Source organism: Podarcis vaucheri (genome assembly GCF_965113315.1).
Source record: "Podarcis vaucheri genome assembly, chromosome: 4".
Lineage (NCBI taxonomy): Eukaryota > Metazoa > Chordata > Lepidosauria > Squamata > Lacertidae > Podarcis > Podarcis vaucheri.
The window spans coordinates 9,449,526-9,461,655 of NC_138762.1; the positions used below are offsets into that span (position 1 = coordinate 9,449,526).

Below are 12,130 nucleotides of genomic sequence, written 5' to 3' on the forward strand. Positions count from 1 at the left end.
CTTATCATATTTTATTATATGGCCATACTTCCCTCAAGCAGCCCTGTTCAGGGAAGTTTTTAATGTATGACATATTAGTGTATTTTTGGTCTTTGTGGAAGCCACCCAGAGTGGCTGGGGAAACCCAGCCAGATGGGCGGGGTACAAATAAATTATTATTATTATTATTATTATTATTATTATTATTATTATTATTATTATCATCATCATCATTATTATTATTATTATCAAGCGACTAATGTGCGCTGCTGTGAATTATCTTTGCGCTCATTTAACAATATTTCACTCCTCGACCCCGCAAAGTCTGGCCAAACTCCTTTTAATTTGGGTAAAAAACACAGAAAGACTACATTTCCCATGATGCACTCTTGCGGTGGCCACCGCGGACCAATGGGAAGCAGCGGAGGGATGCGACGAAATCCCGCATGCGCTACGAGGCGCGCTGCGAAGGGAATTCGACTACGTTTCCCAGCATGCAGAGCGGCTCCCCCCACGTGACACCCGCGAGCCAACGGAAAGCGGCCTGCCCGCCCTATAATCCTCCGCGGCGGCGGAAGCGGCCTCTTTTCGGCCCGGGCTGCTCGGCTCAAGATGGCGGTGCAGATCTCCAAGAAGCGAAAGGTGAGGGAACCGGCCGGCCGGTGCGGAGCCGCGGGGACGAGAGCCGGGAAATGAGGCTGGCATGAGGAGCAGAGGGCCGAGCTGTGGGGTTTGAGGTCTCCGGAGGGGCCAGCGGCGGGGCGAGACCGGCGGATGGAGGTGGATTGAGGCCGGTCTCCCCCCTCTCCCGGCTGGGCCTGGCTTGAAGAACATGGCGGCAAGGCAGAGGCCGGGTGGGCCCTGGACAGGCCGGGCTGGGGGAGAAGAGAAGGCCGCTCCAGGCCCTCAAAGGTTTGCTCGGGAGAACACAGGACCCTGCGCCATGCCATTGGTCTGCCTGGGCCTATATTGCCTGCACTGGCTGGCAGCAGCTCCCCAGGTTTGGGGGAAGGGGACCCCCAAAAGCGCCTGGAGGGGCCACTGGGGGTTGAGCCTGGGGCCTTCTTCACGCAGCGCAAGTGCTCTCGCTGCTGAGTGCGAAGAAATGGCTTTCTTTAATGGGAAAGGGATAAGAAGCTGCATTCTAGTACCAAACCCCTATTCCCAAATGAATAAGAAGGGTCTATGACTCTATGTAGTCTCAGCTAGATGTCCTTTGGGGACCATTAAAGCACCAGTATCTCGGTGACTGGCATTTTTGGCAGGGCTGCTGCTTTTCCACGTGGAGGGTCTGTCAGGGCCAAGAGCAATTGCTAGGTTTGTCCCTGAGGTGCCCCTGGGGAACTAAGTGAAGTCCTGGAGGACCAGGACTTCTTGCAGGAGTGCATTCTGTTTTGGCATCGCTAATGCCTTATTTTCCTATTGCATGCAGCTGCCTACTAGGCAGTGCTCTACCCTTCGTTCAGGGTAGACAAAAGTACAAGGTTTCGGCTAAAAGTTTTCTTTTAAAAAGTGGCAACCCGATTCTGTGGACAGCAGGTTCAAGAAATTTGTGTGTGTGTGTGCGCCCCCATCTACATTGTATATGAAAGCATTCATTCGCGGTAGACAAAAGTACAAGATTTCTTTTAAAAAGTGGCAAACCTGTTTTATGGACAGCATGATCAAGAAATTTGTGCGCGTGTGTGCTCATATCTACGTTGTACATGAAAGCAGGATCATACCACTTAAAACAGTCAGAGCTTCCCCCAAAGCATCCTGGAACTAATTTATTAAGGGTTCTGAGAGTTATTAGACACCCCTATTCTCCCATAGAAAACTACAGTTCCCAGTTTCCTGTGAAGAGGGATTGATTGTTAAACCAGTCTGGGAAGCGTAACTATATCACTTAGCTAAGGTTCTTCCAAGAGTCATGGCAGAAACTTGGGTGGATCTTAATCCAGTCCATTTCCATTCTGAGTGAAATTCTGAGCCTTTTGGTTATTCTGCACATGGCACTGGGCAGGATTGGTGCACATCAGGCCCAGCAGATAGTAACTGCTTGTCGATTATTATTATTTTTAAACGAGACTTTTCCCCTGGGGTTTGCAGGGTTAAACTGCTGGTGGCTTCTCATAATCTGTTTTGCTCTTTGTAGTTTGTGGCTGATGGTATCTTCAAAGCTGAACTGAATGAATTCCTGACTCGGGAGCTGGCTGAAGATGGCTACTCTGGCGTGGAGGTCAGAGTTACCCCAACCAGGACAGAAATCATCATCCTTGCAACCAGGTGACTTGCATCTGTGTGTCTAGTGGTGGGTGAACAACTCTGCCACTGCGATAACTCAAAAGTCTGGCGGTGTGTTCATATAGCGTGGTTTGACTGAATCCAGGAGGCAATTGAAATATTGAAGCCTGTACCTACTACAGACATGTATACACTGCCGGAAGATTGAGTGGGTTTGTAAATGTATGGCTCATGTATTTGAAAACTACCATATCTCCAGTCTCCCACACATGCAAAGTTTGGGGTGGAATATAGGAAGATGCCTTTTACCAAGCCAACCATTGGATCAGCTAACCCTGTATTGTCGACACTGACTGGCAGAGGTTTTCCAGGGTTTAAGATGGAGAATATCCCTGGCCCTACGTGGAGAGGCTAGGGCTTGAACCTGACACCTTCTGCATGCATAACACATGATCTGCCACTGCAGCCCCTCTTCTGCATTTTTACCATCTGCTGCATTCCTGTTGGATAGGAATGGTTTCTTCCTGAATGTTGGAGTTGGATCAGAAGAGTTGCTGTGGTTTGCATGGTTTCCCTATATATATTGCTCTGTAGAAGCAAACAGCTTGCTTTGTATTCCTCACCCTTTTCAAAAACCACGGGTGCAGGAGCCACTTGGACTCACTTGGTCATAGATCCAGATTCAGACAGTACTTTCCCATGAACTGCAGGGTGAAATACTGATCTTCTGCATGTTGGTGCCCTCTGACTGTTGTAGACGACTGTTATCCTGGTCCCTGACATTCGGTCATACTGGCTGAGGCTGATCAGAGTTGTGATCCGTGAGGGTAGGGGTGGCCTAAGTGCCGCTGTACCTGGAAATCTAATCCATGTTGGGTCAAACAACACGTTTCTAGCATTTTCAGGATTTTTTGCAGCAAAAATTAATGTGGGATTCATCAGTTTTAAGTGTAGCTTTGTTCCTTTTTAAAATGTGTGTTTTTGTAGTTTTAATTCATTTTATGTTGGAAATACTATTATACTTCCTGTTAATGGGTCAGGGACTGTATAATAAAATTGATTTAATTGAGAGCTGGGCCTCTTAATTACATCTGCAGCAAATGATTTGGTGTGGAAAAACAATGGCAGACCCTTCCACCTGCGTGTTGACCCAAGGGCTGCTTTTTGCTAAGATAGAGTCATGTCCAGTCGTAAATGCACAGCCTAATGTAACTGGGAATAATTCACCTTCCTCCATATCAGCCTACACTCACATGGTCAGCTCCTTCAGTTTAACATCTCTTAATGTGTTGAACTCTGGCAGTGTCAGAGTTAGGGCGGGACAAATGGTTGCTTTTACACACTGTTTCTAAAAGGGGGAAAACCTGCTGGATCAAGCAACCTGCCTCTTATATTCTCAGTGCTGATAACTTCTAGAATACCCCATGTTATTTCAGAGATTTCAAAATGGAGACTAAAATATCTGAACATCTTAAGTGAGGACTTAATAATGCCTTGCCTTTGCTCCTTCTTTCAGAACTCAGAATGTTCTGGGCGAGAAAGGGCGCCGTATTCGTGAGCTGACTGCTGTTGTCCAGAAGCGGTTTGGTTTTCCCGAGGGAAGCGTTGAGGTAATGGCTTCCCCAGTTTTCACTTTCTGCTTATTGTGTGCCAAGTTCCCCCTTCAGTGATGATCTGATGACGAGTCAGAAATGGCCACCTGCCTGCTCAGAGTAAACAGCACAGCGCCACGTTCTGTGGTGCTGTGTGTGGGTGCTTGGGCAAAGGTGTCCTGTTCATTGGATGATCTTGAGGCATTTGTCTGAGAAGGGCGAGTCAAGGTTTGGGGAGTATTTCCTCAAACTGGTGTCGATTTATTGATCTAGGCTGATGTGATTGTAACGCTACGAGAATGGGGTTTGTTTTTCAGAGACAAGAGCAGCCTTGTCTAGCCAGCCACCCTCCCTCCAGTTGTCAGTGGTCCACAACTTCTATCAGTCCAGTATGGCGAGATGTTGTGTTTGGTGGAAGCTGGATCCCAAAACATCTGGAGGGTTGCAGGAGACTAGGTTGGAGCATTGGCTACGAAGGTCAGAGGCTTCAAATCTGGGTGGATGAGGGTTAAAATTAGCAAAGTGCCTAACCATCAGAATTGCGAATCTAAAACAAATTTGCAAACTTAATTACCCTTTCAACTTTTATTTAGCTGCTGGACTCGCCAAACACCTATGTTAACCATTAGTGAGCTTTACAAAGCTGTAAGAATCTACTTTTATGCCACAAGCATGCTAGCTGGGGGTGCTGGGAATTGTAGTTCAAAACATGGGCTGGGCTGTGTTAAGAGAAGTTCTCAGCTGTTAGCTTCCCAGCTAGTGCTGTGTTTCCATCTCTTGCGTATATGGCCCTCTTACTATTAATTTCTTTTTAAGTTTTTAGCCCCTTTGCCCCTTCTGTGCCTGGCATGTCTGGAATGATGTTTTTGCCCAGTATTGGCCAAACAGGTTGAGTCACCTGGTTGAGCTTTCCGTAGACACTTTCCACCCTTGGAAGCGTCTCAACGGTGGCATCTCCAAGTAGGCCAACGGTTCTGGAACCAAACTGGCTTTTAAAACGCATTTTCATGATACTGCAACAGGGCACAGCGTAAGTGGGCCCTGCACTGAAAACTGGTGTGTTTATGGGATGCCTTGTCTCAGCCTCTGGAGCGGAGGAGAACACCTACAAACCCTTAAGGTCATGTAAGTATTTTCAGAGAGTTTGTGAGTGCAAAGTGAAGATGAGCCTGTAAAGCAACAGAGGTGCCTGCAAGCCTGAACTTTGCAAAAATGAAAAATGGACAAAATGTTCCTGCTTTCTTTTCCAGCTGTACGCTGAGAAGGTGGCCACGAGAGGGCTGTGCGCCATTGCTCAAGCAGAGTCGCTGCGTTACAAGCTTCTGGGGGGCCTTGCCGTCCGTAGGTAAGCAAGCAACACTCCGTCTAATCATTTTGCAATAGCATTTAGAAAACGGGGGTTTTAATTGTGCCTCTGCAGAAGTTTATAATCAACACATTGGGCTTAATAAATCCCACCGTAATGAACCTTAAAGCTCCCCTCAACTCTGCACTGGTGCAGTTGCTCCGTTCTCTTCTGCGTAATGGGCAAAATTATTTATGTAGCATGACGTTTCAGAGGTGAAGACAGCCCTGCGGAGCTTGCAATCTGATGTTCAATATAGGGAAAGGGAGAGCAGAGTGGGGAGACCCTGATCCAGGCAAGTTGATGGCACAACGAATTTGCGAGATTCTTGTTTCTACTCGAGCTAACTTGCCTTGCCAGATTCCCCCAAAGTATGGCCTCTTCCTTGAGCGTTGTTGAATGGCAACCCTTGTAAGAAAGGAAAGAAAAAACCCTTCAGTGATGATACGATGACGAGTCAGAAACGGCCGCCATCCTGCTTGGAGTAAACAACTCAGTGTCATGTTCTGTGGCGCTGTGCTTGGGTACTCCCAACAGAGGCGCCCTGTTCATTGGATGATCTTGAGGCATTTGTCTGAGAAGGGAGTGTTGCGGATGAAGTCCAGTGTTGGAAGTCTATGGGGATGGGGGGTGGGTTGTCTTACTTAACTTGATAATAAAGCAGTAGATCAGAGGAGAAGGCCCAGCGCAGTTCAACGGAGAGTTTTCCTTCTCTTCTAGGGCATGTTATGGTGTCCTCCGCTTCATCATGGAGAGTGGAGCCAAGGGCTGCGAAGTGGTGGTGTCGGGAAAGCTCCGTGGCCAGCGAGCCAAGTCCATGAAATTTGTGGATGGCCTGATGATCCACAGCGGAGACCCCGTCAACTACTACGTCGACACGGCTGTCCGCCACGTCCTCCTCAGGCAGGGTGAGTGGGGGGGGGGCAATCTCTCAGGCAGCCCCCAGTTGGCTTCCTTGTTCCTAAAAAGATTCTGGGCCTTCTGTAACCCCCGGCTGCTTCGTAGTCTAGCCGGGCTGGTTCTCCTGTTGCGTCAAGCCATGGTTTGGCAATAGGTCAGAAGCGGGGAACCTTCTTTGGCTCTTCCCAGCCTCCTTGAGTGTTCCCTTCTGGAGGGCCACGTGCCAGTAGTTTAGGGCAGTGTTTCCCAACCGGTGTTCCGTGGCACACTAGTGTGCCGCGAGACGTTGCCTGGTGTGCCGTGGGAGGGAGGCGGGCGAGTTGGGCGGCGAGAGGCGGGGCGGCGGCGGCGAGGAGAGGCCGCCCAGCGCGGGGCTCTCGCCGTCTGGCTGCCTGCGTGGCGCTGACGTCACGGGGCTGTAACGTGCCCCACATAGGCACACGCGGGGCGGCGAGTGAGCTACCTCCCACATCCCATCGCCGCTCGCTTTGGCCGGCCTACTGGGCTGTCGCAGGCGGAAGGCCTGCGCGAGGTTTTCGCGCCTTCGGGATTCCCTTCACGCCTTCCTCCTCCCGGGTCCTTGAGAGCGTGGGAAGCGGCAGCGCGAGACCGGCGTTGAGCCTGGTAGGTATTGCGCTTGCCAAGGCAGTCATTTGGGAAATGAAAACTTGCAAAGCAAGCAACCAGTTCAATCTGAAGTACGTGTATGCTTAATATCCTGTATCTGAAACCTGTTCTGCCCCCTCCCCCACACTTGGTGCCATTTTCATCTACACATGCAGCAGAGTAAGTTGACCCAGAATAGTACCAATTCAGATGGCAGATGGGAGAATGACAGTGCTGAATGCTTTCGCATGTAGAACAGTCCCTGCAAATAAAAACCTAGCATATTTGGAAGAGGGATGCTAGCCTAACCATTACCTTCTATGCTGTTACTATTTTTTTATTTTTTTTTACATAAGTAAAAAGTGACCTTTCCCCATCTGGCATGGTGGTGTGCCTCGAGATTTTTTTCATGAAACAAGTGTGCCTTTGCCCAAAAAAGGTTGGGAAACACTGGTTTAGGGGGCCAGAGGCAAAAAGCAGGAAGAACAGCTGGTGTTACCTCTGCACAGTGTGGGAACTTCTGTGTACTCTTAACATAGGGCCCTAAGGAATTTAGATTAGCCTCAACCAGAGCCAGGGCCTTTCAGCACTGGCTCCGGCCTGGTGGAACGCTCTGTCTCATGAGAACAGGGCCCTGCAGGATCTGATTTCTTTCCGCAGGGCCTGTAAGACAGAGTTGTTCTGCCTGGCCTTTGGCTTGGAATCCATTTGATTCCCTCTTTCTTTTTTCCCTTCTCCTCCTGTGATGGAACTCCTGTTTGGGGACTTCCCAGGCTTTTTTCCGGCCCATGTAGGACCAGTCTGGATAGTTAGCCTTGCTGAAGATTTTGACGTTTTCATCCCCAAAAAAGTTTTGATTTGAGTTTCCATTGAAATGAGGCTGTGTTTTAATGTATTTTGTTGTTGTTTTTAAGTTGTATTTCAATCAATCTGTTTTTGTATCGGTTGTTAGCCGCCCTGAGCCCAGTCTTGGCTGGGGAGGGCGGGGTATAAATAAAATTTTTTATTATTATTATTATTATTATTATTATTATTATTATTATTATTATTTATTATTATTATCCCTTTCTATCCTGAATCCAGGAGAACAAGGAGCATTATCAAGAGTTCACAGCCAGGGCCAGTGAAGGGTGTGGTCTGGGGAGATAAATCCCAGGGGCCAGATAGAGGCCTGCGTTTGGACTTAAGGTTTCAGACTCCTGCAGTAGATAATTGAGCCTTCAAGGACTTTTGAACTTATTGGTACCCCTACTTCCTTGGTTTGAGGCAAACCATAGTTTGCTGTCTTGTCGTAGCTTGCACCTGTCTTGCTAACAGTGCTTAAAAACCTCATTTCTTATCTTAGCTTGGTATAAATAATAAAGTTGTTATTATACAATAGTTGCTGGTTGGGACACAATTGCACACTGGTTTGCCTCAAGCCAAGGGAAGGAACCGCCATGTGTTGAGTGGGGAGCACTGAACCTGTAACTCCTTGAAAGCTCGGTTTCACGGCCTGTGAACCAGCTTGCAGAAGTGTCTCGAGAATCTTTTCTGGCTTGTTTCTCTATTTTTCATGCAGAGGTGTGAGAGCTGCCCAAGGAAAATGTTCTGAAACACCAAACCCCCCAATACTGTGAGAGGGGAATTGCCTGCTTGGTCTCTCTCTCTACAAGGACAGCAAAGATTAAGACCAGGCATAGGCAAACTTGGCCCTCCAGATGTTTTGGAACTACAACTCCCATGATCCCTAGCTAACAGGACCAGTGGTCAGGGATGGTGGGAGTTGTAGTCCCAAAACATCTGGAGGGCCGGGGACAGAATGAAGGCCTAGGCTGTGGGTGGCAGAGGAAACTCTCTGCCCAGGCTGCTTTTCTTGACAGTGTCTCCTTGTTACTCCAGGTGTGCTGGGCATTAAAGTGAAAATCATGCTTCCCTGGGACCCAAGCGGGAAGATTGGCCCCAAGAAGCCCTTGCCAGACCACGTCAGCATTGTGGAGCCCAAGGAGGAGATCTTGCCCACCACCCCCATCTCGGAGCAGAAAGGCACAAAGCCAGAACAGCCCCCCATGCCGCAGCCCGTCCCCACGGCATAAGGGGTGAGTTGCTTTGCTTTATTCCTCACGGGTTGTCGGGAGAAAACGTTGGGGGTGAGCCGCAGTGTAAATAATAATAATAATAATTTATTATTTATACCTCGCCCATCTGGCTGGGCTTCCCCAGCCACTCTGGGTGACTTCCAACAAAATATTAAAATAGAATAATGCATCAAACATTAAAAGCTTCCCTAAACAGGGCTGCCTTTAGATGTCTTCCAAAAGTCTGGTAGTAGCTGTTCTCTTTGACATCTGTTGGGAGGGCGTTCCACAGGGCGGGTGCCACTACCGAGAAGGCTCTCAGCACTGGACCTCAGTGTCCGTTTAGAATGATGGGGGTGGAGACGCTCCTTCAGATATACTGGACTGAGGCTCTTTAGGGCTTTCAAGGTCAGCACCAACACTTTGAATTGTGCTCGGAAACGTACTGCACTTCTTGGCTGCATGTTGCTGCTAGTGTTTCGTAGAGGGCAATCAGTGTATTTAATGCTTTATAACTGCAGCCCACCAGATGTTGCAGGACTACAACTCTTATCATCCTTCACCACTGGCTTTGTTGGCTCATGGGAGCAGGAGTCCGTCAACCTCTGGAGAGCTACAGGTTCCCTGTACCTGCTTTACAGGGATAAAACAACGCAGGCTGTTGCCCCAGGGATTGTGCTCATGGTATGGGTATTAGCTCCCCACTCACTAATTCTTCGGTTTCTGTTGCAGGTTTAAAAACATCTGGAACAAAGAGTTTGGCGTCTTGTACAAATATCTCTTTAATAAAATCAGAAAAAGACAACATGCTGGAGGTTGTTTCTGTTACCTGCTCACCTTTTTTTTTTGCCCGCTCTGAGACCTAAATCCTGACCAACCAATATCTGAAACTTTCTAGTTTTGTTCCCTGTTGATACCCCAGCTCAGATTTAACCATTGAGTCACCCATGTGTTCAAAAGGTTCTATGAACATTCTCATTAGCACCAACCTCGATCTTCTTCAAGCTGAAGGGATGGTGATTTTGCTCTGCCCCGTTGATTACAGCTGCTGTTTATTTGCTGCCCCTTTTTCTGTAGCTGTTTGAGATTCCAACCAACCAGAAATTGCATTCTAGCTGTGTCCCAGCACTGTTTATATGCTGATGTCACTAGCACAAGCAAAGTCCATTGGAGGAATACTTTCTAGGTGTTAGCAACACGAGCAATCCTAGCTCATTGAGATCCAATGTATGAATCAAAGCAATTTCTTAATCCTTTTGCGGCGATCCCTGTAAAACCAATAGCAGCAGAGAAGGGGTGGGAAACCTGAATTAGTCTGACTCCTCAGCGAAACACCTGCCGCCATTTTGACTTGACACTCATTCTCTTGCAGCAAAGTGTCTTTGTGTGGAGTGTGCTTGTGCCAGGGTGCCAACTAGCCAGCCATGCCTTCGTTCACAAAGGTCTGGCTGAACATCCTGCCAAATTTTCAGATTCTTAAAATTTTCAGTCTGCGTTGTGTGACCACTGAGTGTGCTCATTGGGGTGTTTTCTGCTTCTAATTTATTCCTTTTTGTATTTCTGTACATTTCGAGGATCCCCCAAGCCTCCTGACACCTCCCTTATTGGGGGGGGGGCTAGTACTATTTGGCTATGGGAGGATTTGCACGGGCAGAGGAGGAGATGTGTGCTATTTTCACTGGCTGAGAACCCCTTGACTTGCTTAAGGCTAGCAGGTGACGCGAGATCGAAGCCAAGCACACTCCGCAGATTGCTTTTGTGTGTGCTGCAGTATCTAGGACCCCAGCACTGTTGGGATACTGCCAGGGAGATAAAGTCCATCATGGCCCCCAAGCCGGCTGCCGGACGATCCATCGACCTCCCGTAGACACGCAGTATCAGCAATTAGCGACATGAGCTGCAGAACATTCTAGAGCCGATGCACACTCTTTATCAGCAGATAATGCACAGCCAAAAGTTGCACTCAGGAGAGCATTATTTACAAGCTTTATTCAGCGTTGATCAGAACAAAGAAAGACATGACTGCCTGCGTCAGTGTCTCTGACACAGAAACGAAAGCAACAGAAAACAAAAACATCCTGTGAACAGGAAATACGCAGACTATGTGACTCACAGCCTGCTTCCTTTTAAGGTGGAACGGAAATATCCTAACAAATACTTTCAGAAAAAAGCTGGAACTGTGCCTGGAAGTCTCAAAAGCTGCTGCCCAGCCTGTCCCAAGTCTTCCCTCGATAGGGGCTGCTGCTTTGCGTCCCTTCCCTCGATAGGGCAGAGTAGCCCAACGCTGTGGGGGCGGAGGGGGGTAGTGTTCAGCGCATGAACCATGTATTGTGTGCAATTCAGTCCCACGGGAAATAAGATCACCGCCAACGGGGATTAAGAAAAAATCATAGTGTATAAGGTTCTTGCCTCCTGTCAAACAAAACCAGAAAAAGCCTCAATACCAGCTCCTTGTGTGCTTTTTTCCACTTGGCTAAAATGTGTCCTTGAATTGTAGCAAGACCTTTGGGTGGATTGGGTCCTGTGTTGGTGTGTTGCTGAATATAGAAATGCTTTTTTGTTTTTCTGTGAAAGCCAGGCCTGCTTCTTCACTCAAACTGGCATGTGGCCCACAAAGTTTCCCTTGAGGTCAGGTGTCCCTCTGGATCATGGGTAGGCAAACTAAAGCCTGGGGGCTGGATCAGGCCCAATCGCCTTCTAAATCTGACCCACCAACGGTCCAGGAATCTGTGTTTTTACATGAGTAGAATGTGCCCTTTTATTTAAAATGCATCACTGGATTATTTGTGGGGCATAGGAATTCATTCATTTTCACACACCCCCACAAGCTCTGAGGGACAGTGGACCGGTCCCCTGCTGAAAAAGTTTGCTGACCCCTGTGTCTGTATGAAAATGCCAGGAAGCATCAATGCTTCTGAACACCACTAGCTAGAAACCAGTTGCACTCTTGCTCTCGAATCCTGAGTTTCCCGTAATGGGCACCTGGTAGGCTACTGAGAGGGCAGGATGCTGGAACACATTTGTAGCTCAGTTAGTAGAGCATGAGTCTCATAATCCCAGGGTTGTGGGTTTGAGCCTCACATTGAGCCAAAGGATTCCCTGCACTGCAGGCGGTTGGACGACAACCCTAGGTGTCCTTAGGTTCTTAAGGTTGTCCACCTGAGCTGTTAAGTAAGAGTTTGTGTGTTCTGGATAATGCATGTGAGAGCTGAGATCCAAGCTTCAGGCTTGAGATTTTTAAAATGGTGTGGGACTAAACTTTTAAAGGAAGCGGTGATTAAAAATGTCAACTAGAATCAGGAACAGAAGAGCCTGGCTGGCTTGGAGCAAATGATTGCCTAGTTTAGTTCCCTGTTGCCAATGGTGTCTCCCAAGCAGCATACAGTGGTACCTTGGTTGTCAAACAATATCCGTTCCGGGAGTCC

General features: G+C 48.2%; 1 protein-coding gene across 1 annotated transcript; it reads left to right on the forward strand.

Annotated features, from left to right (window-relative positions):
* Positions 1-463: 463 nt before the first annotated feature.
* RPS3 (ribosomal protein S3) lies at positions 464-9,510 on the forward strand. The gene is made up of 7 exons (XM_082219603.1): positions 464-621; positions 2,117-2,247; positions 3,722-3,815; positions 5,048-5,142; positions 5,863-6,050; positions 8,530-8,726; positions 9,438-9,510. The coding sequence occupies exons 1-6, from the start codon at positions 592-594 to the stop codon at positions 8,721-8,723; spliced, it is 732 nt and encodes a 243-aa protein (XP_082075729.1). The 5' UTR covers positions 464-591; the 3' UTR covers positions 8,724-8,726; positions 9,438-9,510.
* Positions 9,511-12,130: the final 2,620 nt, after the last annotated feature.

Bases quoted from the DNA above. Each gene is read 5' to 3' on its own strand.
- RPS3 (XM_082219603.1), top strand. From the start codon at position 592: ATGGCGGTGCAGATCTCCAAGAAGCGAAAG. The intron at 5,143-5,862 runs GTAAGCAAGCAA...CTTCTCTTCTAG, and splicing joins GGGGGCCTTGCCGTCCGTAG to GGCATGTTATGGTGTCCTCC. The intron at 6,051-8,529 runs GTGAGTGGGGGG...TTGTTACTCCAG, and splicing joins CCACGTCCTCCTCAGGCAGG to GTGTGCTGGGCATTAAAGTG.